Raw genomic sequence first — 22,255 nt, 5'->3', positions numbered from 1 at the left:
TTAAACTGGGTCTCAGAATGCATTCGATTCTTTTCTCTTTTTCTTCTTCTTCCTCCTCAGATGGGCTGCAATAAAGCAGAGAAGTTTGACTACGTGAGTCTGCCCTTTCTCAGGGTTGGAGGGGAAATTGATTTTCTGGAAATGCTGGCTGATCAAGTCATTTATCTTGCAATGCAACCCTGACATTTGATTTAGTCATTTGTTTAAAAATCCCCTAGAATATTTACCGATGAAGGGTAAAACACATGCAGAACACAAGGGCATGGTTTCTAAATGACAAAGTGACAAGCAGTAATTCTGATACATTCAATTAGGGACAAGAATGGGGAAGCTGCGGCTTACAGGAGCATTCAGTCCAGCATCCCTATTTTTTAATGCGCTTGTTTTTTTTATTAGTTTGAAGGATGAGTGATAATCAACAAAATAGGTACCAAACTGTTCTGTGAAATTAAAAATACTGCAATTAGGCATACAATTAATTGACTGGCAAGAGAAAAAGAAAGAAGGGTTACTGAAAGACTGGAAAAATCCAGATTGAAATAAAAAAAGAGCTGGATCATAAAGAGGTCCCTTCCAAATGCAGTTTTGTTTCTGTTCTAGGTGGTGGATTATTTGAAGAAGATGGCTGGAAATGAATTTGTGGGATTCAGCAATACCACGTAAGGCACATGTGTTGTGTCTATGTATGGGCTTGCAGTTAGAGTGCTTAGCAGCATGTCAGGTTTAATCTGAATGATAATTCTCCAAATGGAGTAATCCAGAGGCTGAGAGAAATGAAGATTTCTGCCCATTTCTTTGCAGGTTTCAGTCAGAGAAAGAAACAGGAGATCGGAATTATGCCATTGGCTACTATCTCAAAGACAAAAAGGTAACAAGAAGAAAGGTGGGGGAGAGAAACCCTGGGCTTTCTAGCAGACCAGGATAAATGCAGTTGAAAGTTGAAAGAAACCCCTCACACTGGGAAAGACCAACTTTGCCAAGATCTGACCCGACTTTATTTTCTTTAATCCCTAAAGAAAGTGCTTTCCACATGGTGCCGACATGATGGCAGCTCTTGACTTGTATTTCCAGGTAAGTTGCATTTTGAACTGGAGCTGAGGTGGTATGTTGGATACAAAACAATCCTTCTGAGTTTGGGGGGGGGAGGCATTTGGTTGTTTTTTTCATCCAAACCTATTCTTCTATATCAGAGATAGGGAACTAGGGCCCCTTTATGACTTGGGGACTTCAACTTCCAGAATTCTGGCTTAGGAATTCTGGGAGTTAAAGTTCTCAGATCATAAAGGTGCCATAGTGCCCCACTCCTACTTTAGATTAATATCCCACAGGCCAGTGTCTCCAAACTGCAATATGCTATACTCCCCATCATCCCCAGCTAGCAGATTCTTGGGACTGACAGTTTACACTGATGCATATGACAGGCATCAGATCAAAAAGGTTGATTCTGGAGAGACCTTCACATAATCAGAATTATCTGTCATTTTTCAAGAAATATTATATCAGGTGTTTTCTCTGTGTTAAACCACATTTATGTACAGACCCTAAATTTTCACTCCAAGCAGAGGTTAGGACTGATTTCTGGGCTTCTTACTAAGATGTTGTTATAACTAATTTCTCTTTTTTGAAAACTTTCCCCCCCCCTTTATGAAGTTGTGTTCTGTTGAAGTGACTTGTGAGTCTGGCAGTGTCATGGCAGCCACGCTTGCCAACGGTGGCATCTGCCCTATCACAGGCGAGTGTGTCCTCAGTGACGAAGCCATCCGCAACACCCTTAGCCTCATGCATTCTTGTGGCATGTACGACTTCTCGGGGCAGTTTGCCTTCCATGTAAGTTTCTGCTCTGTTTTGGGTGGGTGGGAAGAAACAGAGAGCATCCAGAAAGAGGATAGGACTATTTTCATGAAAAGCTGATTTCAGGGGGAATTCTCTTCCAAAGGCCGTTCCTCTCCATTGAAATGGTCAGATGAATCAGGTGCTACTGAAGCAGAAACAACACTTTTGCAAGTTCCTGTACTATGCTGAGGCCTATGCCATGGCTTGCCTCATTTAATAAAATGCAGGTAGTCCTCGACTTACAACCTTTCATTTAGTGACTGTTCAAAGTTACAATAGCACTGGAAAAAAAGTGAGTTATGACTGTTTTTCACACTTATGACCGTTGGAACATCCCCATGGCCACATGATCAAAATCTGGACGCTTGGCAACTGACTCATCTTTTTGACTGTTGCTGTATCCCAGAGTCATGTCATCGCCTTTTGATACCTTCTGACAAGCAAAGTTAGTGGGAAGCCAGATTCACTTAACAACCATGTTACTAACTGAACAGCTGCAGTGATTCACTTAACAACCATGGCAGGAAAAGCCGTAAAATGGGGCAAAACTGACTTAACAACCATCTCACTTAGCAACAGAAACAGAAATTTGGAGCTCAATTGCAGTCATAAGTTGAGGACTACCTGTATAATTGCCTGGGTTCAAATGACGTAGTCAACTAAAACCAAATAAGCCACATTATATCATAGTATGATGTGTGAACTAGGTCTAGCTACCTCATACTATATCTGCCTCACACAAATATTCAAGATAATCAAGAGATGGCACAATTTTGTCTAGAGAAGCTTTTGTACATGCTGGAGACTTGTGGTTCAGAGGGAGACATTTTGCTGAGGCACAAGATGCTGTAGGATACCTCTTGGCTTGTGTTGATCTCAGCTCATTTCTGACAGCTGTACACTGGCATTCTCTGGAAAAATATAGGGTACTTCTTAGATTTATGCAATGCAAGCTCCTCTCTTGGGCACTTGTTTCTGAATGATAAATAGTACCTATCCACTTTCTTCAGTCATCTCCTAATACTTGGCATGATGCTTTGCAAAAGAGGGAAAACCAAAAATGCACCATTCTTAAAAATAGGTGTGCATGTAGCAGACCAGAAATGTGGTTACAGTAGTTATATACAGATCCACTTCTGCTTTCAGAAATTTTTCTCTCTAGTGCTATTTTCCTGCTTCATCTGCATGGTAATAGCCACCAGTTTCATTTTCCCAGCCCAGCATGAAATGTAATTTTGCACCAGGCAAAGCCTAATTTGCACCTGCAAAGAGCTTCCAGAATTAATAATACAACTGGAATATACTGCGGATTGGGTATCTGCTTTGCCATTTGCAGTGATCAACTTTATCTCTTTGTCCCTCAATTATACTTACTTGGTTTAAAGCTGAATAAGAGGAAGCGATTTGAGATACTTAAAATGTGACTCAGTGTATCCTTCATGTAATCTCTTTCTCATTACCAGGTTGGTCTTCCTGCCAAATCTGCAGTCTCTGGGGCTATCCTGCTGGTAGTGCCCAATGTTATGGGAGTGATGTGTCTATCGCCCCCTCTAGATAAAGCTGGCAACAGCACAAGAGGAATTGGGTTTTGTCAGGCAAGTTTCATGAAACTATAGACATGACAGAACGAACCTTTTAAAAAGAGCCTGTGAGAACCATGGATGGAATGATGACAGAACTGGGTTGATGGATGCGCACAGAGGTTTTGTGCAAGCCACTCTCCCGGTCTCCATTTCTTAAGAGTAATGCTATAATAAAGATAAATATGAAAAGCACTCTCCATATTAAACAAAGGGTAATTGGAGAAAATGACAACATAATTGATGTATTTGTGATATTTAAGGGCTACATTTTATGTCATAACAATGAAAACCTATCAAAATTAACATCTATGAGAAAATACAAATAGTTTTACCATGAAGCTCTTGAACTGCTGAAATCCCACATTTTTTGTATGCCAAATTTTGAAATTCTTGATTGTATTGGTATTGATAATCAAGTTGATGTTGATATTTACTGCGTTTCCCTAAAAATAAGAACTGCTCTGAAAATAAGCCCTAGCTTGATTTGGGGAGGGGCTAATATAAGCCCTACCCCAAAAGTAAGATCTAGTTTTGGGGCGTAGCACATGCCTAAAAATTAAGCTACGGTGGGGGTGGGGAGGGTGGAGCTGACCCACACACCCTACTCCTGCTTATCATTGTAGCCAGGCCTCCCATGCCCCAACACCTGCCTCGCTGGCCCTCTTTTGTGGCTGCTCGCTACCATTTGCACACATCAACCCCGGCTTCCATTTTGCCATCAGAGGCCTTCAGGAAATACCTCTGTAGCTGAGAATGGAGCTCTGGATTGACACGCGCAGTGCCCCCTGGCGTCCATTTCATCATCAGAGACCTTCAGGAAAGGCCTCTGCAGCCAAGAACTGAGCTCCGGATTGACGCACTCGGCTGCAGAGGCCTTTCCTGAAGGTTTCTGATGGTGAAATGGAGCCCAGGGCGCCACGCATGTCAATCTGGAGCTCTGTTCCCAGCTGCAGAGGTCTTTCCAGAAGGCCTCTGACAGTGAAATGGAGACCGGGGGCAATGCACGTGAGTAGTGGCTAATGGCTGCAGAAGAAGTGCATTCCCCGAAAATTTATTTATTTATTTATTATTTAAATTTATATACCGCCCTATTCCCGTAGGACTCAGGGCGGTTTACAGGGAAAATTAAAAAACATAGCATACAAACATTAAAATCAGTTAAAACTATTAATTAAATTCCAGTCCCTGAAATTAAAACTAAAACCCAATTAAATTAAATTAAATTAAAACCCCTCAGTCTGGGCCAAACAGCTCAAAGAGCCAAGTTTTCAAGTCCCGGCGAAATGAGCGAAGGTCGGGGGCAATCCTGAAAATAAGACTCAGTGCCTCTTTTGGAGATAATAATTATAATATAATTAATATAATATAATATAATATAATATAATATAATATAATATAATATAATATAATATAATATAATAATATAATATAATATAATATAATATAATATAATATAATATAATATAATATAATATAATATAATATAATATAATATAATATAATATAATATAATGCTGGATCTTATTTTCGGGGAAACACAGTAGTAACTACTTAATAAAACTTCTCCAAGATGGGACTTCCGCTGGCGGCGCGGCGCCGAAGACAGCCTCTCCTGGCTGCCCGCGGCTCAGCTGTTTGTTTTTTCGCCCGAAACAGCGCCGATCAGCTGTTCGGGCGAAATTGAAGCCCCCTCCTCGGGAGAAGAGGAGGGGGTGAGGCCCCAGGTAGGGGTAGAGTTCTCCGAGGCCGCCTGAGCTTCGAGCTTGGGCGGCTGAAGGATCGAACTCCCCCGAAGCCTGGGTTGCTCCCAGCTGGCCGTCGTCTCTGCTCCGAACTTCCTGGAGCAGAGCCAGGCGTCTGCGAACCATCCCTGCCTGAAGAAAGGACTATGATTTAAAGGAGCAGGCAGAGCGGTACAAGAGGAAAAGGTGAAGAGGACTATTTTACTGTACTCTCTAACTTGTTGGACTTTTTAAACTTTAATTGAAAGTGCGTCATAATTGAGGATTAAAAGATGGCGGCTAAACCTCCCTCTAAAACTCTTCGGAGTGGAGGATCCTCGCCGGTGCAACAATCATCACTACAGGCATTACACCCTCCTGAAGTGCTGACATCGAAGGATTTGCGAGATGCCTTGGATAAACATGCCCAGGTACTTTTGGAATCAATTAATCAATCAATTGCTGATAAATTTGCACAGATGGAGGAGAAATTGGAGAAATTTGAGGAAAGAATGGAAGAGAGGATGGAACAGAAGTACAGTGTGATGAAGGTAGACATTTTGACTTCAGTGCATAAAGTGGCGGAATGTGTGGAAGATTTAGATGAAAAAGTGGATGATTTGGCTCAAAGGAATGCTATACTAGAAGTAAAAGCACGGGAGAATGAAATTGAAAGAGGCAAGTTGGAAAGGGAGTTAAGCCATGCCCAATATTACCAGATGCAGTTTGCTGTCAGAATTAGAGGCTTAAAAGAGAATGTTAAAGAAGATTTAAAGCAGCTGATCTCTGAGGCTCTCGAAGGGGTATTGAACCAGCCAGCATCTGAAATAAGAGCAGCTATGGATAAAGTGTTTCGGGTGAATTCATGGATTGCCAGACAGAGAAAGTTGCCTAGAGATGTGGTGGTTTATTTTGCAAAAAGAGAAATTAGAGATCAAGTTATACAAGCTGCCTATGATGCTAAGGTTGTGATTGCTGAACAAGAAGTCTTGGTTTTAAAAGAAATTCCTCCAAGGATTTTAAGGGGAAGAAAGGACTATACATTTCTTGTGCAAGAGCTCAAGCAAAGAGATATAAGGTTTAGATGGGAGATTCCAGAGGGGCTGATGGTGATGTATGAAGGTAAAAGGTATAGGCTGATTACTGTGAAACAAGCACGTGATTTCTACAATAATGTCTTAAAAGCAACCCCATTAACGCTCCTGGAAGCTGGAAAGGGATCTGGAGAAGAAGAACAACAAGAGGAGGAAACAGAGGAAAATGGTGCTGGAGGAGATCAAGCTACAATCTCTTTGGATGATCCTAGAGAGCAAAGAGTGACGCGTGCTGCTTTAAAACGAGCAAAGAAAATAAAAGAACATGATCAGCAAAAGTCTTCAGATTCTTCACAACGCATTCATAGCCAAGCTGTGGGAGGAGCACGGCCTAAAGTAACCAGTCCTATCAAAGCTGTGGTCCAAGAGCTTTTCGGGGATATACATGGCAACTAAATTTTTAACCTGGAATGTTAATGGACTAAACTCACCGCAGAAGAGGAAGAAAGTTTTTCAATATTTAAAACAATTTAAGATAGATGTTATATGCCTGCAAGAAACGCATATTAGAGTTTTGGATCAAAAGTATTTATTGAACTCGAGGCTGGGTACGCAATTTGTTGCTTCTGCAGAGAATAAGAAAAATGGAGTGGTTGTTTATGTTAAAAGTGCCTTAACAGCGGACCTAATTGAAGCAGATAAGCATGGAAGATATGTTATGATCGAGCTGTTGTTTGAAGGTAAAAAGACGCTTTTAGTTGGATTATATGCTCCAAATCAACAACAAGCTGACTTTTTTAGTTTACTTCATACAAAGGTTACCCAGTTGGATTATAAATCCTTTATTTTTATGGGGGACTGGAATGGAGTTATGGATGTACAGTTGGATAAGGCTGGAGCCTTTAAACGCATTCCAAGTCACGCTAGACTGCCTAAATCTTTTTTTGAAATGAAGGATGACCTGGAATTGCGAGATATTTGGCGTGAGAGACATTTGCGGGAGAAGGATTATACATTTTATTCTGATAGACACCAATCTTTTTCGAGGATTGATTTTATTTTGTTGACTAATGATCTTCTTTTGAGAACTAAAAAGGTGAAAATCTGCGCAAGAATTATCTCTGATCACAGTCCAGTGTGGTTGGAGATTGATAAGGAAAGAGGAGATAGACGCTCATGGCGCGTAAATGAGAATTTGTTTAGAAATCAGAGAAATGTGGAAGAATGCAAACAGCGGATGAAGGATTTTTTTGAGATGAATATGAATAAGGGTACCTCTATGGATATGGTTTGGGATGCTAGCAAGGCCTATATGAGAGGGGTGTTGATATATATGAATAATAGACATAGACGTGCAGTGGAAACTAGAAGGAAAGAACTGGAGAATGAAATAAAGGAAAAAGAAAAGGCTTTGATTTTGAACCCAGAGGAGGTGAAGATCAAGGAGGCTATTAGACTGTTACGAGGACAATTTGATAAATTAATGGCTGATCAAGTGGCGACCAATCTGCGGTTTGCTAGGCATAATACTTTTTGCAATGCTAATAAGCCAGGCAGATGGTTGGCTTATAGACTGAGGAAAAAACAAAGGGCATCTAATATAGATAAGATTGAGTATAAAGGAAGGGTTGTGTATCAACAGAATCTTATTAAGGATGCCTTTGTGGATTTTTATTCGAAATTATATACTAAAGAGGACATTAATGCAAAAGATATTGATACGTATTTGGAGAAGGCTAGCATCCCGGTTCTTACGCAAGTACAAAAAGAGGGGATTAACCAGCTGATTACAGAAGAAGAAATTTTTACAGCTATTAAGGAACTGAAGGTGGATAAAGCACCAGGCACTGATGGCTTGACTGCGGCCTATTATAAAAACTTACAATTAGAGATGATAAAACCGTTAAAGGAACTGTTCCAGACAATCCAGAGGGGGGGGGGAAGGTGCCACCGTCTTGGAGAACAGCTTTTATCTCTTTGATTCCGAAGGAAGACCAGGATGCTACTTTAGTTAAAAATTACAGACCGATATCGCTTTTAAATACAGATTATAAGATATTTGCTAAGGTTTTGGCTAATAGACTGATGAGGGTTCTGCAACAGGTGATTCATGGGGACCAAACGGGGTTTATTAGTGGAAGACAAATGAAAACTAATGTGAGACATATAGTTGATGTGTTAGAGTTTTTGGAAAGGCACAACCAGATCTCTGCTGCGCTAATCTTTTTAGATGCTGAAAACTTCTCCAAGATGATCTGTCCCCAACATGGCCCTTCATGGTCTTCCAGTGATGCATTCATGGCTGCTGAAATCAGATCCATCAGTCTTGCTACTGGTTTTTTCTTTTTCTCTTTTATTCCACTTTTTCTAGCATCCTGGATTTCTCAAGGGACTAAGCCTTTGCATAATAAATCCAAAATATGGTAATTTGGGTCTCAGATAAGAATTCTGGATTGATTTGTCCTTTGATCCATTTGTTTGTTGGTTATCCATGGTATTCTCAGGAAACTTCTCTATATTCAAAAGTGTCAATACTCTTTCTATCCTGTTTTTTCAGAGTTTGGCTTTTGCTTCCATAGACTGTCCTTGGGAAAAGAATTTCATGCATGTTTCTGATATTTATAGGCAGACACGTTGTCATATCTGAAAACCTTTTCCAAGGCTTTAATTTCTCTTCTACCAAATGCTAGCTAGTGACTTATTTTTTGATTGCTAGTTTCTTTACTAGACAGTCAATCCTAAAAGACAGAACCTATCTGCCTTCAATTAGTATGAAGGTTGGTTGCTATACTTATTGTTTACATTTATAGTTAATCCAATTTTCTCCATGCTCCTTGAATTTCATTAGTAGAGCTTCTAGATCATTTGCATTGTCAGCCATTAGAGTAGTGTCATCAACATAGTGCAGGTTACTGAATTTTTTTCTTCAAGTTTTAAAACCACTCTCATCTTCTTCCAATCCAGCTTCCTTCACTATATATTAATTATATAGGGTAAAATATGGAGAAGAGAGTCGATAGCCTTGTTTCATTTCTATATCAGTCTGGAGCCAGTCTGTTTTGCCGTGTTCTGTCTGGATTGTGGCTTTCTGTCCTATATATAAGTTTCACATGAGGATATGGATGATTTGAGATTCCAGGTCAATAATATAAAAAGACTTTCTGTAATCAATGAAACATGAACTGAAAGCCAGTTTGGTCTACTGGTTAAGGCATCAGGAGAGAAACCAGGAGATTGTGAGTTTTAGTCCTGCCTTAACCTGGGTAACTTTAGGATAGGCACTCTCTCTCTCTTAATCCAACCCACCTCACAGGGTTGTTATTGTGAGGTAAATAGGAGGAAGAAAGAGCATTAGCTATGTTCACCACCTTGAATTATTTATTAAACAAATTAAAATGGGATATAAATAAAAATAATTAATTCTTTCTGATATTCTTTGGATGTTTAGATTTTCCAGTGTTCCTCAGCAGTATTGCCTCCTGATTCTCAGCTTCTTCTAAAATGAACTTGAACATCTGGTATTTCCCTTTTCACAAGGGGCTCCAATCAGCATTGGATGGTCCTGAGGATTACTTTTTGGCATATGTTAAGGATACTAGGCATTTGTTTGCATATTTTATTAAGTCTTCTTTCTTTGGTATTGGTATTAGAAGAATGAATCTTCTCACACTTCAGATTTGCTGGCATAATTTGGTTAGAGCTAAGCTAGAACTGATTGTTCTTCTGTAGTTTGCCATATATCTGTAGCTATTTCATCAATTCCTATTGTCTTCGGACTTGGTAATGACCCAAGTGCTGATCTGACTTCATCTTCTAATGTAGAGATTTTTGTAAGTAGGGAGTACCTTCTAATGCAATGATTCTTAAACTGATTAACCCAATTACCCTTTTTCCTGGTCTCAAACATCATTACCTTTCTCACACACACACAAAAATCCCCAGATTGTTGTTTTACATGAGCATTTTGCAGCAGGAGTTCTAAACTGGAACATCAAGTCATTAAGAAGCAACTACAAATTGTTTAATTACTCCCAGGATATGTTCAAATTAGCCTTTTGGAGGAAAATGCCCAGAGTTTAAGAACCACTGTTCTGTGGCATCTTGGATGTTGATATTGCTTCCATCTACTTTGAACCAATTACTAGAAAGCATTACACAGTTTATTTTATAACTTTTCATTTGGGTTCCCTTTTGATTCTTTTTCTTGTCTTTTGACTGTTATTTTTTCAGGAATTGGTGTCCCTCTTCAACTTTCACAACTATGACAACTTGCTGCATTGTACCCGCAAGATGGACCCACGCCGTGAAGGAGATGAAGTTAGGGTAAGAGACCAAGGGCCCTTGTATTGGAAAGATACTACAGATTTAAGTGAACCAGAGTGGAGGAGAAACTCACAAGACTTAGAGGGTTAGAATAGCAGAGGTAGATGAATGGCCCAGGGTTTAAGATGCATAAAAGAGATTTTATCAAGAAATGATGGACCTGAAGTCTTAGAGAGGACAGAGTAAGGGTTGCCAACCTAGAGAGGTAAAGCTCTCAATTCAGGAGGACTGTACAGTTATTAAAAACACAGGAGATCTTTGCCTTCTTGGCAAAGATCAGTCAGTCAGTCAATGTATATGATCATCCACTCTGGATGCCAATTGTAGCTCTGATTTGCAACCTTTGCTGTGCTCTTGCTGCTACAAATAAGCTGGAGAAGTGGGTATGCAGGGATGCCTTTCCACCCCCAGTTCACAGTTGCACAAACAGTTGATCAGTCATGGTGTATAGGAAAACTGCAAGGAAACAGCAACCACCACTGCCTGCAATGAAGACGTTTTCCTCCATTCTAGTCAACTGGAAGCTTATTTTAGCTACATTCTAACCCAGCTGTAGAAGATTTTTGTTTTGGGGGGGGGCATATATTCAGAATATTTCATTATGAGACTTTTTAAAAGCCTCCAGAATCATGAAGATGAGTTATTATAGGCCAGATGTGCTCAATATACTTCATATTTTTTCAGAACAAAACTGTTGTGAATCTGCTGTTTGCTGCTCACAGTGGAGATATCTCTGCTCTTCGGAGGTATGACTTTACTTAACCAGAGAAAGATGGTGCTGAAGAGAGATCTTGAGTCTAAGTGAAATAAGTGAAATTTCCTTCCATGACATTTAACTCTGTCCTCTTGGCTTTCTTCTAGATTTGCTCTGTCAGCTATGGACATGGAACAGAAAGACTATGACTCTCGCACAGCATTGCATGTTGCTGCAGCTGAAGGTATCATGTTCGGGATGCAAATCTGCTATGATTTCTAGGCACCTGCTCTTTATCCACATTTGCATCTGCAGGCTTGCATGGTAGAAACACATACCAGACCTTTTGTAATTAGTGCTTCACTGGGGCTCATTTCTAACAAAAATGGGGAAGGGGATTTGTGAAGGGAAGGAAATGTTCTCATTCATATAAGTTCAATATAATATTGATCCATCACCATTAATCAGTGTGCACTTTAAAAAAATAAGCCATCATAAAAACAATGTAATGGATCTGAGGGAAGATGCTGTATGAAAAGTATCAGTAAAAGGTGAAAAGGTATTTAGTACGAGGTAAATATAATACTGCCAATGAAGAGAATTCTATCGATGTATGAATTTCCCTACATTTAGATCTCTCTAAAAATCCAAAGCAATTTCAGGTGTAAAGATAGGAAATTCTATGTTCTCCCAGACATTTATTATGTAATTGCTTTTTCTTAAACAGGTGTCATCATCATCTTCTTGGTATCTCTTCCATCTTTTCTCCTACCACAAAACAAAACAAAGAAAGGAAAAATTAAGTAACTGCTCAGTGCTATATGACTGAGACTCCTAGAAGCTCAGTGCTTATTCCTCCAACTGCAAATTGTACTCAGATTTGCAAGATTTATGTTAAGCAAATTTGGATACTATATATTTCTGTCTCCAGGCTGGAGAAATTTCTCCAAACATTGATATAGTAAATGGAAGGGTTTTTAAAAGAGTTTTAAAAGTAAAGGTTTAAATAAATCATGCTGTCTCACCTCCAAAATAAAAAAGCTCACTCTTACAGCAAGCATGGGACCTCTAATTGCACAATCACAATAATTTCCCCAAAGTACATTTCCTAAGAGATGGTATAAGCATTCTGAAACACTCAGAATAACACTTGATTTGTCAATTCTCCTGATCTGTGTTGCTGAACACCAAGAGATTCTTTGGAAATCTGCATCTTACAAGAGAGCTTACATAGCTGAACAGAAACAAATTTTTTCCATCCTTGAAATGTCTACTGTGACTTTCTTGGTAACCCCTATTCTGCAGCCCTGCACCTTGAAGAACTCTGTAGACTAGGTTACATGTTGCATGATCTGTTGGGGATGGTTCAAAAGCTCATCTTTGGAAAGAGAGAGGAAGAGCCTCTTTTTAAGTTGTTCCAGCTTTATGATTCTCCACAGGACATCTAGAGGTTGTGAAGTTTCTGATGGAGGCCTGCAGAGTCAATCCTTTTGTCAAGGACAGGTGAGGAACAAATGGGCTGACAGTTACAGATTCAAGATCTTGCTTTTTACTCTCAGAATTATACAATCTTAGACCCAGCTTCTCCCTGTCTAAGCCAATGACAGGGACCTTATTTGCTGTTTCCAACAGCAGCTGCCTATAATATATTTCCCGTTTCTCTGTTCAGTACTCCTTGATCAAATCAGTTTTTTGATCTTGTTACACAAGACGTTTGCATGCTCATAACTTGTTTTGGGGCTGATTGGCCTCTGTTGGAACAGAATTGTGAAAAAAAAATAAAAGTTTAGTCTGATGCAATGTGACTATCAAGATATCCATATATACCTAAAGGCCTCAGCTGTAATTTAGCTTCTCTCTCCTTCAGGTGTGAGAAAAGGATGCATTACAGTTGATGATCCAGAGTAGGAAAAAGGTTCATATATTGTTAAACTTAGATCTAGTTTGTTGTTTCAATTTAGGATGCTCTGTAAATTCAGAGTAGAGTGTTGACAAGTCTCCTTATTTTGCCCTGGTACATCAGGAACTGCTGTAACAGTACAAAAACTGTCAGATTCCTTGTCTCAATAAGGCGTGCCATAACTTTGGGGAAATGTTATTACCTGACATATCATGTTTTTGGAAGAAAGATTTTCATTGAACATTGATGGTCTAAGAAGTTACATTCTCCTAGTGTATGCAATGATTTGATATCCCAGGAACATAAAGCCCCACTTGTTTTATTAGTAATCTTCATTTTGTAACGTAGTACAAAATATTCTAGTAATCTTTATAACATAGTAATTTTGGGGGGGGGGGAGGGGACACATAAATTAACCTAATTTGAAGCCAATATGGATACCTGATCCCCAAATACTTCTTTTTGAACTGCTTAGTTGAGAAAGAGGTGATTCAAGCTTTCAGTTGTTCCTCAGCACCTAGAACAGTTTTCTCCACACTGGCATCTTAAGCATATGCTGGGAACAGAGTTCTCAGGAGTTTTATTCACTATGGTAGGGGAATTCAAACTTGGCCCTTTTTATGACTTGTGGACTTCAACTCCCAGAATTCCTCAGCCAGGCATGCACTCTGGCCATTAGCTAGAAATTATAAGATTTGTAGCCTCAACCCAGTAGAGGCCATCAGGTTGAGAAAAGCTGTTCTCAATGGACAGTGATTACAGTATACAAATCTTCGTAGTGTTGCCTTCTTTGCAGATGGGGAAACATTGCCTTGGATGATGCCATCCAGTTTCATCACCTGGAAGTGGTGAAGTTGCTCAAGGATTATCAAGAAAACTACATATTGGGTTCCAGACAGGCCAAGGAAGCAGCTGAGGATCTCTCCAAGGAGAATTTGGAAAGTATGGTGTGAGAATGGTAGTTTCTGTAGCTGCGTTATCCCTGTTTTGACTGGTTCATCTCACTTCTGAAAGGAGTGTAACAGTAAACATACTATTGCTAAGGACTTGAAGAAGAAGAGAGATGTATAGAGAGAACTATATTCTCCTCATTCCAAACTCATAACTGTCCAGTTGAGCAGTATGGAGTTGTTTGGTATTTTTCCAAAACAGTCTTGTACAAGAGACTCTTGAAGTGGCTCGAGTGTAAGGATCACGTGGAGACAGCAGGCTCTGGTTACAGATTTATTGAGGTACACCCGGCAAAACTCTGCCGGCTTGAGTTCTTTATATAGCCAGCTGGAAGTTGGTTCCACCAATCAGCGGTTCGGCTTCTCCCGCCGGGAAGCTGGGCCAATCGGCTGTGTCAGGAGTTTGACAGCTAGAGTCATCCTGGTGGTTGCACTGAGAGCTGTCAGCTGCCGCGCTTGCGCCCTTGCAGGCGGCAGTTTGACAGCTGTCAAACTGCCGCGTGTTTTCCTGTCAGCCATATTTACCTCATGTAACCTATAACTAAACTCATTAACAATAACGAGTAACATTAAACATTAATATATATCAACTCTCTCCAGTGAACCTTGTATGAAAGTTCAGTACCCTCCTTTGACAGCACAAGTAAAATTGAGAAAATCCCCAGGAACCAAGTAACTTTTGGTGAGAAACCAATTTTAGCTTCAGAAAAAGGAGAAAAAGAATGCTCAACTGCCATTTTAGGTTGCTTGATAAAATCCAAGCAGCTATCACTATAAAGGCTGAATTCATTTAAGGAAAAAGGGCTCTTCAATTCCTGTCTCCTTCAGTTGTGTAACTTAATAAAACATTTCCACTATGAATCCATCCTCTCCCTTGTCCAACCATTCCCCCAATAGGTATTTAAGCAAGAAGGGAAAACATGCTTGTTTCTAATGTTTTTAATGAATTCTCACTTTTGTCTTGTCTCCACCTTCAAAAATAACCAACCATTTCTGCTATTACAGCTTACACTCCCTTTCCTACACCCACACCATCCGGGAAAGCTGCAGGGCTATCTCATAATACAGTTATGCCACTGGAGGGTGTGGAGATACAACTGTTGCTTTTTAGGGAATTGAATTTTAAAGTGCAGTAGCTGATGACCAAATCAGAAATTTAGTGCATCTATTTTGCTTCTTATTTTCATTAAAAAATACATGACATCAAATTTTGGTCATGTTATTTGATAGAATGGTGGGGGCTACAAAAAGGGATGTAGTCTATGTGTTTTCCAGATCTGCCTTGCTTGCTAGAAGCCTTACAATATATTCTGTACCTGGGAGCAAAACTTTTCAGTATTCTGCACAACTTTAATTTAGTACTCTCATTGTGGCATTTAAGAAATGAAGTACAGTGACATAAGGCGCATACAGCAAAAAGATGCAGGTAGTCCTTGGGTTACAACAGTTCGTTTACCTGACCGTTCAAAGTTGTAAGGCACTGAAAAAAGTAATTTATGACCGTTGCCGCATCCCCATGGTCACATGATCAAAATTCAGATGCTTGGCAACTGACTCATATTTATGACGGTTGCAGTGTCCTGCGACTTTTTGGATAACCAGTCAGTGGGGAAGCCAAATTAACTTAACAGTTGTATTACTAACTTAACAACTGCAGGGATTCACTTAACAACTGTGGCAAGAAAAGGTCGTAAAAGGGGGCAAAACTCACATAACTGTTTTGCTTAGCTACAGAAAGTTTGGGGTTGTAAGTCGAGGACTACCTGTACACATTTATCTCAAGCAATTCTTGGCATGTTCAAGAAATAATAAATTGATAAAGATGTTAAACACTGTTAAATCAAGACGACGTAGTTAATAAGCCTTGCCCTAGCTTTTAAGGAAAGTCCAAGGGCTTAAGAAGGAAATTAACTTGCAATGACTAAGTAACAAGTGCATTCCCTTCAACATTTGAAATGCTGAAGGTGTTACATGCACAAACGTCTCTCAAACTAACAACAAAAATTAGTCCAGTTGCAATGATTCAACCAGACAACTTCAGACAACTCTATCTGGATGATTGAGAGTCTTCATCGGCATGTTACATGCACAGTCACAACATGACTGCTAAGATGCTTGCAGCCATTCCCAAACCTCCATTTTGAGAAAGCCAAATTCAAGAGGTTAAAAATAATTTAGAAACACCAAAATGGAAAGCAAAAATGGGGAAATAGGTTTTCTACTTCTATTTAAACCTTTGCTCTCTCGCATTCTGGGTCACTACTTCAAACACTTGTTCACACTCCAATCATTAATTTCTCTCCTTCTCTCCTAAAAATTAATCACATTTATAGGGAAAGATTCAGTCATTACCCCCATATTTAGAATACTACTGCCCGATCCTAAGCACATGCATTGCCACACAGGAAATAAGTCCCTCTTCAATTCCAGAGGGCTAATGCGTGCAATCTTGCAATGTCCTAACATGGCAAAAGACATTCCATCAGCTGCTTGAAATGCACTATCATTTTTCCTGCAGATAGCTTTTCAGCAACCACTCTACTGCTCCAACAAAAGCGTTCAGTTATTTTAGAGTAGAATGGTGAAATACCCATCATAAATCAGTCACTATGGAACAGGAAAAAACGAAACCTTGAAGCTGTACAACGCTGTGTTTCACTGTTGCTGCCAATCTGACATTCCTGCAGGGTTGGTAGGCTACTTTTTCCATCTAGACTTTTAAACTACTGTGTGCCTTTTTTTACCACAAGATTTCCAAACAGTGGATATTTTCAATCAGAAGTCCAGATAAAATGACGTTTTGTTTTAGATGCTTTTATTTTTACTTATTACAATATTATCAACAGAGCATACAGAACTGCTCTTGCTACATCCAACACCAAGAAAAAGAAAACACTGCTTAAATATCTGTCGATTTCAGCTAATTTTAACTATGATGATTGTAATAAACTGTGGCAAATTCTTTATCATTCCTTTTTCACAAATATATGTATCTGCAGACGTATATTGGGTTGATTCTTGTTCCTTCAACCAATCTAGTATAGGATGATCTGGGGCTGGTATTAATAAAGTAATTCCTATAAAATTAATTTGTGCACCATATTGTTTATGAATTCAGGAGTTGGATTTCCACTGGTCACGAGATGCCATCTGCTTAGTTCCAAGCTAATTTGCCTTCCCACCACATCAGTAGGAGGCAATAGTTCATTTGTGTTAAAAACCACTGTTCTCATCAAAATGGAAATCTCTTAAATATTTTAAAGCTTGAGCAAATACTTCTAACAGGAAAAGGAGATTTTATATAATTAAAAGGCATAGGTATCAAATGATCATATAGATCTATATGATCATATAGATGATCATATAGATAATAGCTGCTTTAAAAAAGCTCATTTTTTCAACCTACCCCAAGAAAATCTTTTCCTGACAAAACCAAAATAGCAGTGCAAGATAAATGTGGCATAGGTAAAGGATGGCAAATTTCACTCAAAAAGGCAAGGAAACAAGATGTCTAAGTGCGTTGGTCCATTACTGAGTCAAATCTTACAACATGGCAAAATGAAATATATTTCAATCTGCTAGGAAGAGATATGGTATTTCCTATAAGGAGAGTGGGTCGGATTATGAAAAATTGAGAACCTCTGGATTGTAATATGGCAATAGCATTTTGGCAGAACTTGCCCTTCCAAGAAAAAAAATCTCAGTATCAAGACTCTTGAATAGATTTCAACTTTGCTTGAGCTTCTCAGGTACATCCAGGCCTGAGTGGGTGAGCAATTCACCATCCCAGAGAGCAAAGGCAGGCACCACAGGACCTCGGAACTCTGGTGACATATTGTGGATGAACATGTGTTGTTGTATATCTACCAAGCTGAATCTTTTGCGGTCATAGTCCAAGAACAGACCTACTCTTTCTGATTGGCCAATGTTAGTGATTGGAGTGGTTTCATTAGCAAACATGGCATTCCAGCAACGATTCCCATAGGCAAAGACCCAGGAATTGTCATCCATTCCTATGCAGACTTCCCGGGAGATGTCCACATCTGCAACCCCAATGCGGAACTGTTCTGATCGTTTCACAGTCACTTCCCAGTAATGGCAGCCCCTGGAGATGGTGGTATCACCCAAAACTACAGCCCAGTCTCTGAAGCGTTCAGGGTTTCGAGACACTCTGGTGGGGTCAATCCCCAGCATGCGATAGAGGACACCTGTGTCCTTTTTGAATAAATCCAAGCTGCTGTGGGCTGTTTTCTCATCTAATTTGAAACTGATCTCTGAAATAAGAAAAGCATGTATAAGGATCAAACATTTGCCTTACCTTTACATGTGACTCCTTTGTTTTTAAGAATTGTCTTCATAACTCGATAAAACAATTTACCAACTCCTGTTGACAGCGGCACATTTCTATTAATCATTTAATAATGTTATATTTTGGCTATCTAGTCTTTCCAACCTGGTATCCTTCAGATGCTTTGAGAACACCCTGAATTCCTAACTAACACAACCAAAAGGCCAAGAGTTCTAGGAGTTCCAGTTCAAAGTATCAGGAAGGTATGGGGCCAGGAAAGTTGTAATACATGATGATTACCGTAGTTTAGCAAATGCATCTCTTTCATTCAGTTAAATATACTTAGCTGATTAAGTTAAACTTGCATCAGTTTGCATAGTTATAGTTCAAAAATATTTTTCCTTTAAATTATGCATCTGCACTTTATAACTGGAATTATTTCAGAAAAGGGTTGCTATAATATGTACATATGTAACCAACATTTTAAAAGATTTAATAATTAAAATTATTCCAATTGTTTGAACATGGCATCCAACTACTGTAAATGACAATACATTAATACCAAGCTTTATCAAGGACATATATCTCCTGTAGGATTGATTCCCACAAGTACTGCAATTGTTAATAAACTAATTTGGAGGGAATTCAGTATTTTGGAGTGGAAAGCCCATCTATGCCCAAATCTTTCATAAATAAGTTTATAAAACTTGTATGCTGACTGACTCAATCATTCTTGACAGCTCACAATCTAAAAGGTGAAATGTAGAGCAGAAAAGTGTAACCTATGAAAATGTAGCTACTGAGAAGCAATTTCAAGACATTCATTATCTGATAACAAATGGTTAATATTTAAAAAGAGTTATAGCTACTTCCCACTGGAATTTCACCTGTCACCAAATAATAATTTTATTTAGTAAATCAATTTTTATGGACATCCACTTTACAAATGAAATTTTGTGTGGTTCATAATTACAAAAAATAAAAGAGAACAGTATTAACAGAACATTTAAAAAACTGTTATATAGTAGTTGCCAAAACATTCAACAAGACTAGGACAATTCATGGACTATCTAACATTCTGCTCCCATCCTCTGGAGCACATCCACTTCTTCAATGCTTTACTAAAAGATGGCCAATCTAATCTTGAAGGGGGAGAGTGATGGCGTTTCAGAAGGCAGAAGCTATAATTTATTTGTAATAATCATTTTTCCATGTCAGCATATATAAAGATGGAAGATTTTTTTTTATTATGGACAAGTAACCAGCCATTAACAGAATAATAGTGTATAATAGTAATTAGTGGCCACCTGATTCCAGGACAATTTTGAAGTCTATCTACTGTATGCTAATTGGGAATAGATCTACCAATTGTTACTGATTCTAACATTCTTTCTAAGCAAAAATGTTACTCGTAGCAATGAGCTAGATTATAAAAACAAAGTGGAGCAAAATATAAACAAGTGAACCACTGGTAAAGCAACAAAATTTGAAAAAAATTAAATTGCCCTCCCAAATAAGTTTCTAATGAATACAGGTGAAACTTGAAAAATTAGAATATCGTGCAAAAGTTCATTTATTTCAGTAATGCAACTTAAAATGGGAAACTAATATATGAGATAGACTCATTACATGCAAAGCAAGATAGTTCAAGCCGTGATTTGTCATAATTGTGATGATTATGGCTTACAGCTCATGAAAACCCCAAATCCACAATCTCAGAAAATTAGAATATTGTGAAAAGGTGCAATATTCTAGGCTCAAAGTGTCCCACTCTAATCAGCTAATTAAGCCATAACACCTGCAAAGGGTTCCTGAGCCTTTAAATGCTCTCTCAGTCTGGTTCAGTAGGAATCACAATCATGGGGAAGACTGCTGACCTGACAGTTGTGCAGAAAACCATCACTGACACCCTCCATAAGGAGGGAAAGCCTCAAAAGGTAATTGCAAAAGAAGTTGGATGTTCCCAAAGTGCTGTATCAAAGCACATTAATAGAAAGTTATGTGGAAGGGAAAAGTGTGGAAGAAAAAGGTGCACAAGCAGCAAGGATGACCACAGCCTGGAGAGGATTGTCAGGAAAAGGCCATTCAAAAGTGTTGGGGACTTTCACAAGGAGTGGACTGAGGCTGGAGTCAGTGCATCAAGAGCCACCACACACAGACGGATCCGGACATGGGCTTCAAATGTCGTATTCCTCGTCAAGCCGCTCCTGAACAACAAACGTCAGAAGCGTCTTACCTGGGCTAAAGAAAAACAAACCTGGTCTGTTGCTCAGTGGTCCAAAGTCCTCTTTTCTGATGAGAGCAACTTTTGCATCTCATTTGGAAACCAAGGACCCAGAGTCTGGAGGAAGAATGGAGAGGCACACACTGCAAGATGCTTGAAGTCCAGTGTGAAGTTTCCACAGTCTGTGTTGATTTGGGGAGCCATGTCATCTGCTGGTGTTGGTCCACTGTGCTTCATTAAGTCCAGGGTCAACGCAGCCGTCTACCAGGAGATTTTGGAGCACTTCATGCTTCCTTCCGCAGACGAGCTTTATGGGGATGCTGACTTCATTTTCCAGCAGGACTTGGCACCTGCCCACACTGCCAAAAGCACCAAAACCTGGTTCAATGACTGTGGGATTACTGTGCTTGATAGGCCAGCAAACTCGCCTGACCTGAACCCCATAGAGAATCTATGAGGCATTGCCAAGAGAAAGATGAGACATGAGACCGAACAATGCAGAAGAGCTGAAGGCCGCTATTGAAGCATCCTGGTCTTCCATAACACCTCAGCAGTGCCACAGGCTGATAGCTTCCATGCCACGCCGCATTGAGGCAGTAATTGCTGCAAAAGGGGCCCAAACCAAGTACTGAGTACATATGCATGCTTATACTTTTCAGAGGTCCGATATTGTTCTATGTACACTCCTTGTTTTATTGATTGCATGTAATATTCTAATTTTCTGAGATTGTGAATTTGGGGTTTTCATGAGCTGTACGCCATAATCATCACAATTATGACAAATCACGGCTTGAACTATCTTGCTTTGCATGTAATGAGTATCTCATATATTAGTTTCCCCTTTTAAGTTGCATTACTGAAATAAATGAACTTTTGCACAATATTCTAATTTTTTGAGTTTCACCTGTATAATGAATTATGTGAGAACAGAAAGCTGTCAGCTCAACAAACAGTTTAGCATTAGAAAGTTTTTTTAAAACATATGTATCACTCCCTTTTATTGCATATATTTAATTAAAGACTTTAATATTCATACAACCTCTCTAAGTAAGCTTATTTGAAAACAATCTCAATGAAATTTAAGATGGTTATGAGTAGGTTCAGTTCACCCTCGGATTTGCACTCACTTGAAAAATACACATTTTCCCAAGCTAGAAAAATCTGCACTTTCCCCGATTGCCTATTTAATTCTGGAGCTCTGCCAATAATTCCTCTACTAAAAGAAATAAACTGACAATCGCCTCAACAAAAACTACTGTCGGATCAGGTCCTTTAATCTCCACCCCCTACCCCAAAAGCGGATCGCACTAACAGAAAAACGTCCAGGCATCCTCATCTTAAATCCTGCCTGTATCTTTAAACAGCAGCGTGACTGGAAAATTCAACAGAAATTGAATTTCTTTTATGGAAATTGAATAGATTTTTACTATTGAATTTATACTGCTCCCGAAATAGCGAAAGGCACAGAACCACCTTAAAGGAATAAATCTGAGTGCCAAACAGGTGGCCAGTCTTGAAGGAACGAAAGAAGCCCTGGGAGTGTTGGCTGCAGCGTTAGCCGCTCACTGAGACCAGCCAGTTTTTATTACGCAAAGGGAAAAAAAAATTCTACCTCTCCGGAATATCTGGCGGTATCCGACACTGCACAAACCCCAGCTCTGACCTCTCACGCCTCTCAGGATGGGCGCCGCCATGTTGGCATTCA

At 39.3% G+C, this 22,255-nt stretch overlaps 2 protein-coding genes across 3 annotated transcripts in view; one reads left to right on the top strand and one right to left on the bottom strand.

The window, feature by feature from the left end:
• Positions 1-14,041, top strand: part of GLS2 (glutaminase 2) — a gene marked incomplete at both ends in the record, with an annotated part of 27,030 nt that extends 12,989 nt beyond the window's left edge. The window contains 11 exons of the mRNA XM_083351537.1: positions 61-93; positions 601-659; positions 802-868; positions 1,021-1,071; positions 1,651-1,827; positions 3,297-3,428; positions 10,402-10,494; positions 11,179-11,240; positions 11,356-11,432; positions 12,628-12,691; positions 13,885-14,041. Coding sequence (XP_083207663.1) covers positions 61-93; positions 601-659; positions 802-868; positions 1,021-1,071; positions 1,651-1,827; positions 3,297-3,428; positions 10,402-10,494; positions 11,179-11,240; positions 11,356-11,432; positions 12,628-12,691; positions 13,885-14,041 — 972 coding nt within the window. The remainder of the gene's footprint in view (positions 1-60; positions 94-600; positions 660-801; positions 869-1,020; positions 1,072-1,650; positions 1,828-3,296; positions 3,429-10,401; positions 10,495-11,178; positions 11,241-11,355; positions 11,433-12,627; positions 12,692-13,884) is intronic.
• SPRYD4 (SPRY domain containing 4) lies at positions 11,740-22,255 on the bottom strand (the record flags this gene model as incomplete). Of its 2 annotated transcripts, none has more annotated exons than XR_014491078.1 (2): positions 11,740-11,956; positions 22,163-22,255. XR_014491078.1 is itself a non-coding variant. In XM_083351538.1 (2 exons), 2 exons carry the CDS (start codon positions 22,242-22,244, stop codon positions 17,765-17,767), a joined length of 630 nt encoding a protein of 209 aa, XP_083207664.1. In that variant the 3' UTR covers positions 17,443-17,764. The 2 variants fall into 2 exon arrangements, 1 of the variants encoding a protein (XP_083207664.1); XM_083351538.1 differs by lacking the exon at positions 11,740-11,956 and adding an exon at positions 17,443-18,312 and having other exon boundaries at positions 22,163-22,244.

Source organism: Vipera ursinii, assembly GCF_947247035.1.
Source record: "Vipera ursinii genome assembly, chromosome: 2".
Lineage (NCBI taxonomy): Eukaryota > Metazoa > Chordata > Lepidosauria > Squamata > Viperidae > Vipera > Vipera ursinii.
This window is presented reverse-complemented; position numbering and strand designations above follow the sequence as displayed.